This window comes from Microplitis mediator, chromosome 8 (genome assembly GCF_029852145.1).
Source record: "Microplitis mediator isolate UGA2020A chromosome 8, iyMicMedi2.1, whole genome shotgun sequence".
Classification (NCBI taxonomy): domain Eukaryota; kingdom Metazoa; phylum Arthropoda; class Insecta; order Hymenoptera; family Braconidae; genus Microplitis; species Microplitis mediator.
In genome coordinates this window covers 3,368,296-3,387,760 of record NC_079976.1, presented here as the reverse complement: position 1 = coordinate 3,387,760, position 19,465 = coordinate 3,368,296, and the positions used below count along the sequence as shown (strand labels likewise).

Sequence of the window (19,465 nt, the reverse complement as noted above, 5' to 3'; positions counted from 1 at the left end):
GCACCCGATCGATGATGAATTTTTTTATTTTGTATGTAAATTTTTGTACTGTAAGTCAACAATTAATTCTAAATAAGGGTAAAATTTTGAGATAGTGAAGTTAGCCGACGTCCAATAATTTTTGGATTTTTTTTTAAACAATAAACTAAGAAAAAAAAAATATTTAAAAAAATTTCACGTAGTTTTTTAAATTTTCTACATGTGCATATTTTTAATTTTTATTTTTTTTAAATTGATTTGTTGAAAAAAAAATTCGAAAATTGTTAATTGTCTGTTAGTTTCAGGATCACTAAAGTTAGAGGTCATCTGATAATTTTTTGAAATTTTGAAATAACAAAAATGTTTATAAAATAAAAATAAAAAAATGCATATTGAGAAAATCCGAAATTGAGTACATGCATTTTTAAAAATTTTATTATTTTAATTTTTTTTATATGAAATTAAAACATTGTATGTCTGCCACATTTACACTCATAAAATTCATCTGCAATGTCATGGAAATTAATAGCTCCATTTAAATATCAAGACATATATATATAGATTTTATATTAACAAGGAAACTGACCCACAGTTTTAGGATTTTTAAAAATTATCATCAGTCAGAAATTTCGTGGCATGAAAAAAAAACGCGATAAAAAATTTTCATAAAAGGAATTTCGCGCCAGTAGAGAAAAATTTAAAAGGAAAATTTAAATAATTATTTGATGACAAAACCATCATTTGACATATACTTTTATTTTTAAATTCTATATCAATGTATAAAGCAATTGTTTTTTTTTTTTTTTAATTTTCATTACGTTCGAATCAGTACGTTGGTCAATTATCCATTTCATTCATTTTATTTGAGTTTTTTTATAAAAAAAAAAGAATACGTGACAGACGATAATGAAATAAATACGTGTATAAATAATCACAAGTTACTATAATCTATACAGATTAACTATTATATAAAAACAATCTTACACTCACGTCTGCATTTTTAAAAAATGTTAATTATTTGCTTTTCATTTAAATTGAGCACAATAAAATAGTAATGAAAAAAAAAACATATTAATTAATTAATTAATAAAATAAAATAAAATAAAGTAAAGTAAAATAATTACAATTGAAACAGAAAGTAGTTTTATCACAGGATTAAAAGTAATTGATAAAGTAACATAAAGTAAATTAATGAGCCAATATAGCAATTAGCTGTTTAATTTCATTTTCCATATTATTGATTCCGCATCACTATTATTTTATTTTTCATTAAATATTTATAATAAATATGAAATACCGGCAGTGTCATGAGTTAGTATTTCATATGTCACCCACTATTCAGTCATCGTAGTTCCATTTTTTTTTTTTTTTTTTGCTTAAAATTAAATGATTACAGAAAAAAAAGCATAATTATAAAGATAATTAAAATTAAATATCAATAATAGTAATAATATAAACAATGTACAAATATTTATAAATATTTAAGATAAAAAAAAAGTTATTTTTTTTTTCGCTGAGGAAGAGCATTTGTCGACTGTTATTTTCTTTGTAAAACAAAGTTAATTATTGTAATACTAAATTAATTTGATTTTTATTAACTAATTATCCCGTTTAATTATTTATAATTTATGATAGTAAATGTAGGCGCGTAATGGCTGATAATCCATTTTTTACCATGATAATTATTAGTTTTTTATACAGATACAAAATTGTTTATATTGTCCCTCAGTACATTTTGAAAGTTACCGTTTACATTTTTTTTTTTTTTTTAATTTTGTTGATGTTTGCATTTAATTATATTTTTTAATTAGCAGATACTTCTAAGCTACCGCGTTACGATATACTAAGCCTTTTATTTATTTATTTTCTTTTTCATTATAATAATGATAAATGATGAAAAATCAGTACATGATTAATGGCATGATATTTATAAATATCTATTGGAATAAATGATTTTTTAAATATCTATTCAATTATTTAAATTTGGGTATTTACCGGCAAAAATTTAAAAAATAATCTCAGCTTATTTTGATTGCGACTACACGCTGATTTATAAACTAATATTCAAGTTATTATTTATTTATGTAAAAATCCATACTGAGCAGACACATAAATTCCATAAGTGACCATCATCCTTTAATTGCAAATGCAAAATCGTATTATTATTCTTATTGTAAGTGTAAAATTTCTTCACTCTATAATAGCAATAGCTATATTTTTATTTATATTTATATATTTATATATATATTTATATTTATATTTATGTATATGTATATTAATGAATTACCTCATGACATAAGACGACATTGACCCTTTTATATAATTAATTTACTTCTGGTATCATACGAAAGTGAATACTGTCCTTTCGGTCGTCTACTAATGACTTAGATGTATTAATAGTTACAATAATTAATAATATTTATATATATGTATATATAATATTTATAATTATAATTAATATTCATATGTATACGGTACGGCCTTGAGTAATTATGAATATTACTTTTCAATTTTTTTTCGGCATAACCACGACTACAGACGAAACTCATCATTTTTTTTCCACTCCCATTTCTTGTTTTTTTTTCTTTCGTCTAATTTTTTGATTTAATTAATTCGTGATGAGATGACTGACGTACGTTGACCTTTATCTCTGAATCATATTCGTAACGTCTTTAATCGTGTTATGAACATCACTAAGTAGTCTTGTGTTCTCTGTGATATTACGAGTGCCAGCGGCTCTCAATTGCCGTGCTTGTAATTCAAGACGTGACAATAAATCTCTGAATTGAAATCGTGCATGTGATGGCGCACCGGCAACTTCAGCAGAATTAACTTCTTGAAGTAAACCATGGAGAAGACCAACTTTGTCGGACAATTGAAGCCAACTGGCCATTACAATAACTGGTGTACCTTTTAAATTAGTTATACTCCCTTCAATGGCATTTGATAATTCTAATACGTCATGTTTAGCTCCTTTAGTTTCTTGCTGTTTACCACCACCACCGCCTATATTATCGTCATCATGCTTGTCACAGTTTGGCGTCGCGTAAATTGATGACCCAAAGTATTTACCCGGAGTACCGAGAGCTTTTGCGGCAGATGGTTTTGCTGGTACCAAGGGTTTGTCATTATCACCGCTTCCACTACCACCGGAAGTTGTTGAATTAGCAGGATGACTTATTCTACTATCACTTTTACTGGTGATAGAACTTCTTGTTGAAGCACCGCTGTGATCTTCAGGACTCTCTTCACCAGGATCACCACCGTCTTGTTTATTAATACCGCGTGTACTTAATTTTGGACTTAGCGGCTGATTTTCCCATGAAGATTCTTTGTTTTCCCACAAACGTTTCAAGCTGCTGATACTGCCAGTACTTTTACGTTTGTCATCAGCATCATCGGGCTCAGACATGTCAGCACCAGTGTCATCATTCTTTTTACTCTTCTCCTCTTGTTTGTCAATATTGTCTTTCTCAACCTTTCTCAGTCTTGCTTTGAAATCAATTATCTGGCTATCAATAGTATCTTCTTTCTGCGAAGTACTTTTTTTATCAACTTTTTTTAACTTAAACCCGACACTTCCGGAATTCAAAGTGTCCGCAGTTACTGGGGATGATACTTTAGTATCTTTATTATGGCTCACAGATTTTTCAGCACTAATCTGCTGATTATTAGTCGATTGATCATGAGATAAATCTTCTTTTAAACAATTCAATGAAGCATACTCTCCTTGTATAGGCGATTTATTTGACTGATCAATATTAAAATTAGCACACAGCTCAGAGAGTAATTGGGAGGCCGGATCTAAATGATGTGACACAATATTACTAAATACATTTGATTTACGTAAAGTTCCACTTTGTTTTAAATCAGCGCTCTGTTTGATTTCATTTATCAATTTTAGTTCCAGCATTTCTTTCATACCGGGTTTCAAATTAAATCCGTCATCTGTGTCATTACTCGTGGGTGGCGGTAGAGGTGGTGGAGGCGGCGGCGCTTCTGTCGGCGGTGAAAGTATACCACAACCACTTACGTTATCATTTTTTCCCGTGCATTCTTTTCCACGAAATATATTTTTCTTTTCATCAGACGTTTTATTGCTATCACTTGTCACTCCAGTACCAGTTCCAGTAGCTGAAGTTGTCTCTCGACGTCTTAAATTAACGCCAAATCTAGAACTAGCTTCTTTCACCGAAGGTTCAACAGTTCTCACGTCATTATTTTTGTCATCCTCCTCAACTATTTCTTCCTTAGACCTGCGATCTATTTTAGATTTCCTCATACAAACAGGAGAACCAGAAGGTTTGCTGTACGAAATATCAGCAGGTGTGCTAAATGTCGAGAAATCTGGTGGATCAATAGTAGGATCACATGGTGGCGGTGGAAGATCAAGAGGCGGTGGAGGAAATTCTAAATCAGCAAGAGTAGGCTGTACTGATCTTGACGGACTTGCCGTGCGGAATGTCGACGTATTGGGATTACGAAATGTCCTCAGGCCAATATTATCATTACTATTTTTATTACGACTTGACATACGACTACGGGGTGAATTTGGCGGCTGATAAGTATTAACAACACCACTGGACGAATTACTACGAGTCATTTGAGGTTGATTTCGCAGATTATTTTGACGTGGCGAGAGCGATCGATGTTGTGACGTTTCGATAATGTTTATTGCTTCATGTTGCTGGTGTTGATGCTGCTGCTGATGCAGGTCAATAGACGAGGGTGATTCTTGAGCAGACGGCATACCACTTTGACGAAGTGACTCCAAATAAGCGCCTATTCTTGCTCCTTTTGGTAAAGTACCGTATCGATTTATAGCACGTTTAACATTTTGTACTTCCAGGGCACCCACGTGGACTAGCTGCAATAAACACTCCAATTAATAACAATTACAATAACAATAATAATAATAAACGTCGTGATTTAATATAATTACTATTATTTATTTTAAAAAAATAAGCGCAATCTATTCAAGCAGTGCTAGATGCATTTACCGGACGGCTCGTTGCTTTTAAATAATACGCAAGTTGCTTATAAATTTATTTATTAATTCATCGTATGAAAATTAAAAATAAATAATTTTGAGCTTAAAAAAAAAAGTCACTTGGCTACCACCTTTAAAGCGTCAATAAACAAAAGCCCGCAATTGTTTAATTGTTTTTTTTTTATTTTATTTTATTTATTTAATTATACCTTCTGTGGTAGTACTTCCTTAGACGAGTACTGTCTCGTTTTAATTTGTTTCTGATTGGACTGTATGTTGAGTATTGGTTCGGGTGAAGCCGATGGCTGTGGGGTAAAATTTGACTCCGTCCCCTGGGATCCGTCACCATCATCCTCCAAGTCACAGCCTCCAGACGGTATTGATTGTGTCGCCATTGTCACGAGATCTCGCGTGATACCTGAGTTGTCATTTGATAAATAAAATAAAAAATAACAAAAAATAAATAAACAAAATAGTGTGTGAGTATGATTTTATTAACGGTGTGTTTATTATATTTATTTAGTTGTTTTAATTAATGACTATAAATAAAATAAATAAATAAATAATAATAGTAAATGCTAAAGCCTTGAGATGTTATGATGATGGTGGTAAGCGCTGGTTAAAAGCACGAGCTAACTTTTGCTCATCAGGTCATTCTCCATTTATTGGATGATGTTTTAACTATCCAGAGGTTCACTATACGTTTCAATAATCAAATTAATTACTTACTATCTATCAATTAATCGTTTGATAAATAAATAAATATATGCTATTATGGTATCGTGGTATAGATCTATAGATTAATTATCATAATCGTGATTAAAAGTGTTAGTAAACTCACGTAACACTGCTTGAACATGTGATGTAATCTTTTAAATGATGATAAAAGAAAATATATATAGATATAAATTAAAAAGTGATAATTTACATACGTAATGTGATTATATAAGATTATTTTAATTAATAAGATTTAATTATAGAAGTGGATTATATGAATGAAAATACTAGCATACGAGTCTACTGATTCCATGCAATTGCTATTTAATTATTATTATTTACAGAAATAAATAATATTTCTGATAAAATAAATGAATAAATAAAACCGGGAAGAACTACTATTTTTTTTATTAATATTTATTTTAATGGATTAAAATAAAAATCCTCAATAACTAGACTAAGTACTGATTACGTATTATATAATAATTGTTTTAATAAAATTTATAAATGAAATAAATTTATAAAATTAGACTCCAGGAGAATGACCCACGTGCTATTTATCATATCGATTCACGATGCAAATATTTCATTTTATAAATAATAATTAATAATTATTTATAATAATGGGATAATAAATAAGCAGTACGTGCATTATTTATATTTATGATAATTATAAAATATTAATAAGCGTTAAAATACCTTTAGAAATATTATTAATACCATTTAGATCGGTTCCGTCATCGAGAGTTGAAGCCCCTACGGAATCGATATTATGCTGATCTTGTTCCTGGTACGCAGAGTCACGAAACGAACTGCATGAGGACAATAAGCTGTCAAAAAATAATAATAAGAAAACGTGTGGATTATTAAATTTATGATGTAAATTAAATGAAAACAGGTAAAGAATAAAAAGTTGAGAAAAAAAAGGAGTATTAGAGGAAGTATTTGAAGCCGTACCTGGTTCTTTTGGGCGGGGCAGGAGCTTGTTTTCCTCTTTTATTTGTAGAGCGACGCATCTGCACCATGTTACTGTTAGCTTTGTTGGTAAGACCACCCATAAAAGTGCTAAGTTTAGTGACATTACTGGCAGCATCTATATTAAATAACATTTTTTATTTATTACCCTTTTGCAAGATCATGTTTCGCGAGCATTAACCAATATCACTTATTCTAATAATAAGTACCTTGCGTTAAACCTGAGTTAGATAATTGCTCTGATACTAAAACAAGACCATGAATATTTCCCGTACTTCCTGTTTGTGATTTCTTGTGATTATAAGAAAACATTGGAGTATCGCAACCACCTTGTAGCTGTTTTTCTACCTCTGAAATATATCGATAATTGATCAATAAAAAATTATTACCGTATTTTTAAAAATAAATTATTTAAAATTACCTTCTGTAATACTGGATTCTTGAAACATGTTCTCCAACGAATGATGAATCTCTTTGAACGTTGGACGTTCGATGGCCGACCACTGCCAGCACTGTCTCATCAAATCGTAGACCTTAGGCGGACAACCTGGAGGGCATTCCATCCTGTATCCTTTCTCCAACATGTGATAGACGTCCGTCAAGTCGACGCCAGGATACGGAGACATTCCGTAGGTGGCTATTTCCCACAGCAAAATACCAAACGCCCACACATCTGACTTAGTTGAGAACTTGTTGTAGGCCAGTCCTTCGGGCGCAGTCCACTTTATTGGAAATTTAGCACCAGCGTGAGCAGTGTACGTGTCGTCGCGCATTAATCTCGCGAGACCGAAATCAGCGACCTTGACAAGATGATTTTCACCGACGAGACAATTACGCGCAGCTAAGTCTCGGTGAATAAAATTACGGCTCTCGAGATAACTCATACCACTGGCTATCTGTGTTGCCATGTGCATCAGAACCACCGCGTTTATTTGATGTTTACTTTCGTTACGTAAATAATCGAGTAAATTTCCTTTACTCATAAATTCAGTGATAATATAAAAAGGTGGCTCGCGTGTACAGACACCGAGTAATTGAACGAGATTCCGGTGTTTCATCTCTTTCATTATTGCCGCTTCTTCAAGAAAATCTTTCAAGGCCATTGTGTCTTCTTTCAGCGTTTTAACAGCAACAGTCATATTGTAACGCTTCCAAACAGCTTCATAAACATCACCATACTGTCCACCCCCAAGTTTATGCCTCATCACAATGTCCGTGCGATTTATCTCCCACTCATCCGGCTCGGGGCTGAGTGGAAATACCGTTGGTTTATTGTGTTTAGGCGCTGGATAAAGTAGCTGCGTTATCAACCCGTCAGCCAGCATCGAGTGATGATGCACCAATTCCGCCAGCGTGTTAAATTTGCTTTCAGTCGTAACAAACATCTGAAAATAATTCGAATTAACAAAAAAAAAGGAACCTCCCCCCGTTTAATTACAAAATTACTGTCATAAAAAAATACCTTTCCATCACTGTCTTCATTGATTCTGTAATGATAAACACGTCCCTCGTATCTTAATGAAATGCTTCGTTGTCCGGGACTGCTTTCAGACTCACGTACAAGAAAACTACCATTGATACCCGAGCTCAGCAGATACTCAGCAGCGTTTCTTGCTATTCTCCCATGGTACCAGGAATGTTTTTCTAAAGAATTTACTGGTGTTACATAATTCGAGGGTACCCATCCTACTTGACCGGTACTTGAATGTGCTTCACACCATTCACCGCTCTTATTATAACTTAATATTCGTACTTGTTCACCTATCAACAATAATAAACTGCTTAGTAATTTAATACAGATCAATTTATACTGTCATCGAAGCCAATTGTCATTAATATCAGGAAGTAATTAATTCTATCGCTATTATTAATATTAATATTGTTATTATTTGCTATGTATATGTATATGTATTGGTTAAATAAAAGCTGTACCTTTTTTTAAACTAAGCTGATTTTCACCACCGGCTTGAAAATCATAAAGAGCAACAAACAACTGGGGATCGTCTTCCTCCTGTGCTAAAAGGTTTTCCTTACTGGTCCATCTGTTAGCAGCCTCAAGTAAACTTCCACCCGTGACATTGGAGTGTGCAGAAAAATTAGACTGCTGTGACAGTGATTGAACACTCGAACCCGTGGGTGGATCACCTTCAGGCAATGCTGGGATATGTGGCAATGGTCTACTTTGTAAAAGAGCTTCTGAAAAAAAAATTAAAAAAAAAATAGCATCAGCATTTGAAGCAGCAGCAGCAACATCATCATCAATACCCATTTATAAAACATAATACTCTACAATGCAATACAATACAACACAATACAATAACAAATTAATATGTAAAATTAAACATCCGTCAATTGATTAATTAAGCCGAGGATTCAATAAAATTATTCCCACAATAACACCATTGACAATTATTTAACAAAACAACAGAACAAATAAGACAAGCATATGGAAAAATCAATAACACAAGTGGTGAGTAAGGAAAAAAAATAACGGAGAAACGGAGTAAAAAATTTTAAATTTGCATTAATAAGAGTAAAATTGCGTATAATTACCACTGTGCTCTGTGAAAATATTCGAGCCAATAAGCCGGGATTCTTTAGGATTTCTCGGTTGTTTTCTCGTTTGTCTTACTGTCGAGCCGGCGGGTATGACTCTGTCCTTGGTTTGTTGAGCACCCATAGTTTGACAATTAGCATGCCCCAACACTTGCAATTCCCCTCGGATACTTATTACAATATATTTATTTATATACACTATTTAGCGTGAATTATTCCGGCACGTAAAGCTTCCGGCACCCAGATATTTTATCAAGTTCCTCCGAGCATTATTATCATTTAGATTAAACGTTTTTTCATAAAAAAAACCACACTGCCTATATCTTGACAAAGCACATTTATCACTACGTAATACCAAATATCAATTTATCATGACACTTAAAATATATTATATCTCACAGTACATCACTGCTCCATCCTCATATATTTAACGTAATTATATTATATTTAAATAATAGTATTGTTACGTTAAAACATGTCAATTAAATCTCCACACCACGACTCCGGCCATATTTGACAGCTTTTGACGTCGATTATTTTGTATCGTGCATTACCCGCACCTAGAGAGGGGACTACTCCGTACTCCTACATATATCTATGTACACATATATTTATACATATAGTCTGGCATACATACACATATATTTCCTTCCAAGTAGTGAGGGAGAATTCACACGATAAATAATTAAATTAAAATAATAATCACGTCATCATTCGTAAATCAACTCACTCAAACTTTTTGAATTCATGATAAATAAATTATCAGCGGTGGTCTTTTCATCACTAATTTTTTACTATCTGCAAAAAAAAATATTTTAAAGAAACTCAGGCAACCTCATTGGTCTGTCGGTGGTGTTTTATATATATATATATATATATACTTATACCTATGTCATGTATACAAAAGTACATAGTATAGAAAGTACTTAACAAAACAGGGATTTTATAAGTCTGGCAAAAGTTGGCATCAAAATGGTCTGGGGTCTGGTGTCTACTGTGAATCTACTGAATTTTCTACCCGACTTCACCTTCTACACTATTATTATTTCACCGAATCTATTTTTTCTTAAAGTAGTAATGAGTTTTCATTGGTTCAAATTTATCCGCCCAACAGAATCGGCCAATGACAGTTCAAATTTATGGCGCCATTTTACAGCGGAATTTATCTGTCATATTGATTAAATAAAATTTTAAAAACTGTTATTTTAAATTTGAAAAATTTGAATTTTAAATAAAAATTCAAATAATTGTTAATTAATTAACTAAATTTAAATTACTCGAGCCGGTGTTTCAATGAGTGACAAATAAAAGTGAATATTAATGAGTAAAGTTAAAGGCGGCCATTTTGGGTGATCACGTGACACGAAAGACAACCAGAGGGACAGAGGGAGCAACTAGTCCTGGTCTTGGTGAGTGAGGTGATGAAGTGAATGCGCCGGGTCAGATTAGCTGAGAAAGTCCTTAAAATTAACGCGTGTGTTAATATAACAGTTATTATTTAAATAAACGATTTGATAAACTATTTAAACAATTTAGATAAATTGATTTATTTTAAAATGGATCCACGGAGACTGACGGAATATTTACGTGCCACGATTGATCCAGCACAACAAAAAGAAGCCGAGGATCAACTTAACCAGGTGAGCCGCCCCTGAAAAACGTGCTCGCGGGTTATACCCTAATGCACTGGATTTCATCGACATGTGGCTTTATATTAAGCCATCGCTTATTATTTTATTTCATTTCATTTTATTTTATTTATCTCTTATCAACATCTCATATCACGTTTTTGTTTTATTTATTTTTAGCTCGCGGCAATTTTCACCGGATTTTACTTTTTATTTTTTATCACCAAGAAATAGTCCTACAATTCAATGATGATATTTTAGCTTCACATATGCATATTATCAAATAACTATTTCAATTTATTTTACTGCTGAATAATAATGATCTCATGCGATATATTCATTTATCTTTATCGTAACCTTAACTTTAGTTTTGTTTTTAATTTTAAGCTCCAACTTCCTTATATATATTTTATTTTTTTTTATTTTATTACTATATGTATAAGTACTTGCTTGTACCATCCTAAGTACTTAGATATAATAAATTTTTATCTACAAACGGACTTAACTTGCATGTGATAGAACATGACTAATTTTTCATTTGAATTATCTATTTAATGATAGAAATTAAAATTATTTTTTTTAATGATAATTTTTTTTTAAATTGCAGATTCACAAAATTATTGGTTTCGCTCCTACACTTCTGCAAGTGATAATGTCGGCGGAGGTTGAAATGCCTGTTCGTCAGGCAGGTAATTATCGCAATTAATTGTCGCTAAAAGTTGTCGTGTAATGAGTACTGATTTAATTGGATGTTTTATTTTCCAGGTGTTATTTATTTAAAAAATTTAATAGTATCTAATTGGGCTGATCGGGAGCCAGAGAATGGTGTGGTACCATTTAATATTCATGAACAGGATCGTGCAATGATACGTGATTCAATAGTTGATGCAGTGGTTCACGCACCGGAACTCATAAGAATTCAATTGGCGATGTGTATTAGTAACATTGTCAAACACGACTTCCCGGCACGATGGACGCAAATTGTGGATAAAATAACAATTTATTTACAAAATCCTGACCCAACTTGCTGGCCTGGTGTTCTTTTGGCGCTTTATCAACTCGTTAAAAATTTTGAGTACGTCTAAATATTCATTTAACCCTGATCGGGTGAACGTGGGTCGTTTGTGTCCATGAATTTTCAAATATTCTACTGTAAACAGCCTTCATGCCTCCGAATTTCGATTAAAATTTTTATTAAAACGGCTGGCCACAACTCTATCGCATAGGAGTCCATACTTACGAATTTATTTAGATTTTCCCTTACAAAATAACACAGTCAAATAAACCGCGGACGCTAATGACCCATGTTAAACGTTTCGGGTGCTGAAAACAGTGACACCGAATTAGGGATAATTTGAATACAATTAATTATTTTTCTTTTGTTTAGGTACAAGAAACCTGAAGAACGGGGACCACTAAATGAAGCAATGACACTTTTATTCCCAATGATTTATCAACTGATTATAAGACTACTACCCGATCCATCAGAACAATCTGTTTTACTCCAGAAGCAAATTTTAAAAATATTTTTTGCCCTGACTCAGTATTCCCTACCGTTGGATTTAATATCCAAGGAGTCGTTCTCCCAGTGGATGGATGTGATAAGACAGATTGCTGATCGTCCAGTGCCACCGGAGACAAACAACCCCGATATTGACGATGACGAACGGGCTGACTTGCCATGGTGGAAATGTAAGAAATGGGCTCTACATATTTTACATCGTGTGTTTGAAAGATACGGAAGTCCAGGTAATATTACCAAAGAGTATAAAGATTTTTCCGAATGGTATCTACGCACATTCAGCGCTGGTATTTTGGAGGTATTGTTGAAAATACTGGATCAGTATCGTCGAAAAATATTTGTATCGCCGCGCGTGATACAGCAATCGATAAACTACATCAATCAGGGAGTGAGTCATGCTTATTCCTGGAAGTTCCTCAAGCCACACATGTTTGAGATAATTCGCGACGTGCTGTTTCCTATCCTATCATACTCGGCTTCCGACGAAGAGCTTTGGAATAATGATCCCCATGAGTATATACGTTTGAAGTTTGATATATTTGAAGACTTTGTGTCCCCTGTGACAGCAGCACAGACACTTTTGCACTCGGCCTGCAAAAAACGCAAAGAAATGTTGCAAAAAACGGTACAATTTTGTATCGAAGTTCTGACAAGCGCGAATGCTGATCCACGTCAAAAAGACGGTGCTCTGCATATGGTTGGTAGTCTTGCTGATGTATTATTAAAGAAGACAATGTATAAAGAACAAATGGACACGATGCTTATGACATATGTATTACCAGAATTCAATAGTCCTCATGGTCATATGAGAGCACGTGCCTGCTGGGTGTTACATTATTTCTCCAAAATAAAATTCAAACAAGAGCAAATTTTACTTGACGCAACCAAAATGATTGTTCATTTATTATTAAGTGATCGTGAGTTGCCGGTTAAAGTTGAAGCGGCCATTTGTCTCCAGTCGTTGTTGTCATCACAAGAAAAAGCACAGAAATTCGTTGAACCCATGGTTAAAAATATAACACTCGAGTTGTTGAATATCATCAGGGAAACCGAGAATGATGATCTGACGAGCGTCATGCAAAAAATAGTGTACACGTACACCAAGCAGTTGATGCCGATAGCCGTCGAAATTTGTCAACATTTAGCAACGACGTTCAGTCAAGTTCTTGAAACTGACGAGGGTAGCGATGAAAAAGCTATCATGGCAATGGGTTTACTAAACACAATAGCTACTTTGTTGTCTGTAATGGAAGACCAGCCAGAGATAATGGCCCAATTACAGCCTACAGTACTCCAAGTTATTGCTCATATATTTGGACAAAGTATTATTGAATTTTACGAAGAAGCTCTTTCACTTGTTTATGATTTAACCGGTAAATTTATTTCCGAAGACATGTGGAAAGTACTCGAGCTAATGTATCAGTTATTCCAAAAAGACGGGTTTGATTATTTCACAGACATGATGCCAGCACTTCATAACTACATAACTGTTGATACACCGGCATTTTTATCTAACGAAAATCATATTTTGGCGATGTTCAATATGTGCAAGGCCATTTTGACTGGTGATGCTGGTGAAGATCCAGAATGTCATGCTGCAAAATTATTGGAAGTAATTATTCTGCAGTGCAAGGGACATATTGACACCTGTATACCACCACTAGTACAGTTAGTTTTAGAAAGATTGACACGGGAAGTTAAAACATCGGAACTACGGACCATGTGCCTGCAAGTTGTTATCGCTGCGCTCTACTACAATCCAACGCTGTGTCTACAAGCTATGGACGGATTGCAAGGACAACTGGGACAATCAACAGAACCAATCGCATCACATTTTATAAAGCAGTGGATCCATGACACTGATTGTTTTCTTGGTTTGCACGATCGTAAACTTTGCGTATTTGGACTTTGCACGCTGATCAGTATGGGACACAACAGACCGCAGGCTGTTAACGAGTGCGCTCAGCAAATCATTCCTTCGTTGATACTTTTATTTGACGGTTTAAAACGGGCGTACGCTGCTAAAGTTGCTGAGGAAGATGACGACGATGGTGACGACGAGGAGAGTGATTTAGAGGAAGAAGTTTTATCGTCAGATGAAGATGAAATTGATGACGCTAGTCAAGAGTATCTTGAAAAATTACAAGATAAAGTTACGCGGGCATCAGGACAACATGGTTACAATATAAATGCATCGATACAAGATGCCGATAGGTCTGACGATGAGGATGACGATTCTGACTTTGAAGCTAATGAAGAAACGGCACTTGAGTGCTACATAACTCCTCTTGATTTTGATGAAAATAATCAAGACGAATATGTTGTCTTCAAGGAAGTTATGCAAAGTAATTATTTATTTGATTAATTAATTAGAGATAATTTATTGGGTACTTTTTTATGGTTTACTAATAATACTTTTATTGTTTTTTAGACATTGAACGAACTGACCAAGCGTGGTACGTAGCTTTAACTGGTCATCTGACAGCAGAGCAGCAAAAAGCCCTACAGGAAGTAATACTGCTTGCTGATCAACGTAAAGCGGCCTTAGAAAGTAAACGAATCGAGCAGAGCGGTGGTAATTATTACAATTTATTTAAATAAATATTTTTTTTTTCACCATACCCGCACCGAAAGTTTAAATTCCTGCCCTGTTTAGAGGGAAGAAGTTCGTTCTTTTCTTTTATGAGAAAACAAAGGCAGTGTTACAATTCTACTCACAACATCTTTACTCAAGGGAACTAGCTACAACTTTACTCAGCCCCAACTCTACTCACAGTTTTTTTTACTCAGTTATATTTTTACTCAACTACAACTCTACTCACAAAGAATTGCTATTTTATCGATAGGCTGAAATACGTGAGTAGAGTTGTAGCTGAGTCTAGTTGAAGCTAAGTAAAGATACAACTGAGTAGAGTTAAACCTGAGTAAAAAAAAACTGTGAATAGAGTTGTAGCTACTTCTCTTGAGTAGAGATGTGAGTTGAATCGTAACACTGTCAAAACAAACAATAAAAATTAGCGCACGCGTCATTCTTCCCGTAAACAGAGGCTAAAATTGAGACTTTCAAGTGCAGATCTGATGAAAAATAACATACACACCACGGAGGAAGGCCGGATGTCCCAATCCGTGTTTGCCACCCCCTCTTCGAGTCGGGTAGGCAATTATACACGTGGGTTGGAATGTCCCAATTTCCTCCCGAGGTATATATTATACTATTTTTGAAAATGAACAAATAAATAATTTTTTTTTTAAATTTCAGGTTACGCCTTTCACTCACAGACTGTACCCACATCATTTAATTTTGGTGGGAAGCCTCCAGGTCGATAAAAAAAATTGTCTATGTGTTTTTTAGATTTTTAGGTAAACAAGAAATATAAATAATAAATAAAAATAAGAATACAAACGTATGATTAATTTCAATTTAAATTGACTAAAAATTATTCACTCATGGCACTGTATCATCGACCACTTTTAAAAAGAAAAGAAAGAAAAAAAAACCTAATTATATTATGCATTTTCTATTTACTATTTTTATGTAAAGTGAATAACTGTACATTGCTATATAAAAAAATGAAGAAAGAAATCTTAACTCGACTTCGACGTTCCAAATATCTGTGACGATAAAAGAAAATTCAATTTATAAAATAATCAAAGTTTAAATTACTTTTGTACAATAATAACAGTTATAGATTTATTCAAGCGTACACTTGTCCAATCTAAAACCTCAAAACATATATTTATTTACATAAATATGTTTTCTTTTTTTGAATATTACTATAAATTATATATTTTTCATGCTTATACATATATAAATATTTTTTTTTCTTTTATCATCAGTATCTTTTATATTATAAATTATAAAATAACGATTTTGAGAGTAAACTAATTTTACTAAAATAATTTATATTGACTTTTATTGGGAAGGAAATTTAAGATACTTAGCATTTGTTAGTTATTTTAAATGTAAAAACAATAACTTTTGATTAAGTCCCGCCGAGAAAATTTAATTTGTAATATTTGTTAAACAAAAAAAAAAAAATTCTATATAACGTTGAATACAACAAAGTGAATTTTTAAAAATACTCAAAACTACTTTATTTTTTATCTGTACTTGTTAATTTTTCGTCTTATTAAAAAAAAAAAAAAAAAAAACAATAAGTACCTGGTTGTGTTAAATTAATAATAGCATGTAGTAAAAATTAATTATTTATAGTGAGGATGTAAAAAAAATCAAGTTCGGTATGGAGTGCAAATGACATTTAATTTTTTAATTTTTTTTTTTATTAATTAATACATAATAATGCAGTCCATAAATACTTTTATGGGTAATGTATTATTATTATTACGAACGAGACGATATAAAGCGACAGAAAAATTAATTATTATTAATTACGTACACAAGATTTCCATTATCTCGGTTCGTTTGAAATGGAGATCTTTTATGATCCTGAAGTTAGCAAACAATTTTCGATTTTTTTTCCACTTCAATTACAAAAAAAAAAAAAAAACTAAAAATATGCACATGTAGAAAATTAAAAAAACTACAAGTGCATTTTTTCAAAAATTTTTTTTGATAATTTATCGTTCAAAAAAAAAATCCAAAAATTATTAGACGTCGGCTAACTTCAGTATCATCTTTTATATATTTATTTATAAAAAAAATTAATAATAATAAGAGTCATAGTCTCGTGCTCATCACCATGGTCACAAGATTATTTTAAAATTTAAATCCACTAAAGTATTCGATAAATAAATTGGATCTAATAAACTACCGGCTATCACACTTAATATTAATTTAACATACAGTTTCAATCACTTGGTTTTTAAATTTATTATTATCATTATTATTTTATTAATTATCTCCATTATCAATATTTCTTTATACATAAATCTCCACGACTTATTATTTTTAAATATCAGTAAAAGTAATTATAATTATAATAATAATAAAAAATAAATCGAGTTTTAAAAAATCGGATGAAAGTGCTTATAAAGTAATTAATTAATTATTTATTTAAATTGTCCCAGCAATTATACGACAATTACGATTATGTCTAAGATGTTATCGCGGACATTGACATTCGGTCACAAGACTCACTTATAATTAAATTAATTGTTTATTAAATATTGGTAAATATATTTATATATTTATAAGTAGGATTTTATTTTAATTTGACAAAAGCAGTCTAGAGTAATGGACTAAAATGTCATAAAGAATCGCAATTTTATTTTACAAACGTGGTTACCATTATTATTAATGTTATTTTTACTTATTTATTTTTTAAATTAATAATTGTTCTCATTTAGGGGCGCGCAAGTAACAAGTAAATTAAAATAAAATTTTTTGTTACGTGGGCGTCCATTATTAATCCACCGTTATTTTATTATTTTCTAGTAGCAACTTTCAGTGAGATTGCGTGACAAATATATTCATAAACTTGGAAACAAAATGTATCACTTGAGACATCGTTCAAAATAAAATGATCCCACGTACCCACCTCTCATGGCTTTTGTTACATTTTGTTCAAAGGCTCGTCGGTTTGTTTGTAAAACTTCAGCTGCGTCTTTATTCAATGGATCTTCGGGATTTGGTTCCTGTTCATTGAGAATTTTTAAAATTAATAAAAATAATTTTATAAATTCTATAAAATTAAGTACTCGTTTGCCAGCCCCGTAAAAAATTTCATATATTAAATTCTTTTACAAGATTTTTTATTTAATGGAAAGTTACTAATTAGTGTGAATGTAGCAGACATCAAATTTAAAATTATTAATAAAATAAAATTTTAAAAAATGCGCATTTAAAAAATTTTGAAATTAATAAGTGCATTTTTTATAAATATTATTTTTTTAATTATTTACTCTATTTATTTATGATTTTAAATTTGTCTGATGTCTGCTACAGTCACACTCATAAGTTACTACACAGAAAATAGTATATTACATACCTAGGCCAGTAAAATAAGAAAACCTCAGACCACATGTTTGTCAGCCTCGGCCAACAATCACATGTGCTCTGAGACTTTTCTTATTTTACTGGCCTAGGTATCTACTATACTATATTGGCGCAAGAATTTTTCTAATGTCTCGAAAAATTTTTGATTTCAATTTTTAATGCCGAAAAATTTCTTGGGACGAGTAAAAATTTTTTGCGCCAAAAAATTCGTTTTTCTGTATACTGATCAACTAAAAAAACTATAAACTTTTTCTTGGCGTAAAAATTTATAAAAATAAATTTCCAAGGGCACTGGTACTGATAATTTATTGGATTTATAAAAAATCCACTAAATCAATGATAATTTAAATACCAAAAAAAAATTTACCAAAAATAGATACTGGAGGCCATAAACGATAGAATTAATAGTGAGCACTGGTTTCCAATCTTCTCTTAAAATATTTAAACAAACATTTCCCTCAAGATCAATGTTTGGATGATAAACTTGCGTTTCACACTTAACCTTTGGTGGTTCATGAGGATAGTTTGGTCCAACCTTAAAACTAAATGTGAATTTGCCACCTCGATAAAATCCCTGCAGCAAATCAACAAATAAATCAAATTTAAATAAAAACAGATAAACAAAAATTCATAATGAATTATTTATAACTCACCTCATCAGGGCAAATAATTAATTTAAAATTTAACAAATCATCAGGGTCAGGAAATTCCGTCCCACATGTTTTGGGTAAATTCAGTTCGTTTATATCTAAAAAAAAGGACATAAATTTAATAAATTAAATAGCACAATAAAATGATAGTTAATAATAAAATAAACAAACCTTTTGTAATCCTCAATTGCGCAGCCGATGCTTTCTTTTGACTACCTGGTTTTGGTGATTCGCCATCTTTCTTAGCTTGTTTCAACGAAAATAATTTAATCATCTTAACCTTTACTTTTATATATATTTAACAATACTATATTTAATTTTTAAAATAATTTAACATAAATTATACGAGTTTATTACTCATTAATAATAATAAAATAAAAAAATATTATTGTTTCTATCACAATAAGATATAGCTATTAAATGTTGGTATCAATCTCTGTTGTCTGTAATGTGCGTCAGTCACTCTTACGACCTTGACTAGTCCCACGGAAT

The 19,465-nt window shown here is 31.8% G+C and overlaps 3 protein-coding genes across 5 annotated transcripts; 1 reads left to right on the top strand and 2 right to left on the bottom strand.

Moving 5' to 3' along the window:
• Positions 1–857: 857 nt before the first annotated feature.
• LOC130673581 (tyrosine-protein kinase Abl) lies at positions 858–10,233 on the bottom strand. 3 transcript variants are annotated; one of them, XM_057478638.1, is made up of 9 exons: positions 9,215–10,233; positions 8,594–8,857; positions 8,124–8,422; positions 7,083–8,046; positions 6,871–7,011; positions 6,644–6,779; positions 6,386–6,516; positions 5,179–5,387; positions 858–4,846 (listed from the first exon to the last, which is right to left on the bottom strand). In XM_057478638.1, the coding sequence occupies exons 1-9, from the start codon at positions 9,339–9,341 to the stop codon at positions 2,624–2,626; spliced, it is 4,494 nt and encodes a 1,497-aa protein (XP_057334621.1). In that variant the 5' UTR covers positions 9,342–10,233; the 3' UTR covers positions 858–2,623. The 3 variants fall into 3 exon arrangements, with proteins under 3 accessions (XP_057334621.1, XP_057334624.1, XP_057334622.1); XM_057478641.1 differs by having other exon boundaries at positions 6,407–6,516; XM_057478639.1 differs by having other exon boundaries at positions 8,594–8,854.
• Positions 10,234–10,610: 377 nt separating this feature from the next.
• On the top strand, positions 10,611–16,067 carry LOC130673583 (importin-7). The gene is made up of 6 exons (XM_057478644.1): positions 10,611–10,857; positions 11,453–11,534; positions 11,611–11,920; positions 12,233–14,712; positions 14,799–14,942; positions 15,627–16,067. Exons 1-6 carry the CDS (start codon positions 10,774–10,776, stop codon positions 15,692–15,694), a joined length of 3,168 nt encoding a protein of 1,055 aa, XP_057334627.1. The 5' UTR covers positions 10,611–10,773; the 3' UTR covers positions 15,695–16,067.
• A 437-nt stretch (positions 16,068–16,504) lies between these two features.
• LOC130673590 (NEDD8-conjugating enzyme Ubc12) lies at positions 16,505–19,465 on the bottom strand. The gene is made up of 4 exons (XM_057478656.1): positions 19,145–19,465; positions 18,977–19,071; positions 18,691–18,897; positions 16,505–17,962 (listed from the first exon to the last, which is right to left on the bottom strand). Exons 1-4 carry the CDS (start codon positions 19,245–19,247, stop codon positions 17,822–17,824), a joined length of 546 nt encoding a protein of 181 aa, XP_057334639.1. The 5' UTR covers positions 19,248–19,465; the 3' UTR covers positions 16,505–17,821.

Coding starts and splice junctions, on each gene's coding strand:
- LOC130673581 (XM_057478638.1), bottom strand. CDS start 9,341: ATGGGTGCTCAACAAACCAAGGACAGAGTCATACCCGCCGGCTCGACA. Junction 8,858..9,214: donor TATTTTCACAGAGCACAGTG/GTAATTATACGC, acceptor TTTTTTTTTCAG/AAGCTCTTTTACAAAGTAGA. Junction 7,012..7,082: donor AGAATCCAGTATTACAGAAG/GTAATTTTAAAT, acceptor GATATATTTCAG/AGGTAGAAAAACAGCTACAA.
- LOC130673583 (XM_057478644.1), top strand. CDS start 10,774: ATGGATCCACGGAGACTGACGGAATATTTACGTGCCACGATTGATCCA. Junction 11,535..11,610: donor AATGCCTGTTCGTCAGGCAG/GTAATTATCGCA, acceptor TTTATTTTCCAG/GTGTTATTTATTTAAAAAAT. Junction 11,921..12,232: donor CAACTCGTTAAAAATTTTGA/GTACGTCTAAAT, acceptor TCTTTTGTTTAG/GTACAAGAAACCTGAAGAAC.
- LOC130673590 (XM_057478656.1), bottom strand. CDS start 19,247: ATGATTAAATTATTTTCGTTGAAACAAGCTAAGAAAGATGGCGAATCA. Junction 18,898..18,976: donor TAATTATTTGCCCTGATGAG/GTGAGTTATAAA, acceptor GATTTGCTGCAG/GGATTTTATCGAGGTGGCAA. Junction 17,963..18,690: donor GCCTCCAGTATCTATTTTTG/GTAAATTTTTTT, acceptor CTCAATGAACAG/GAACCAAATCCCGAAGATCC.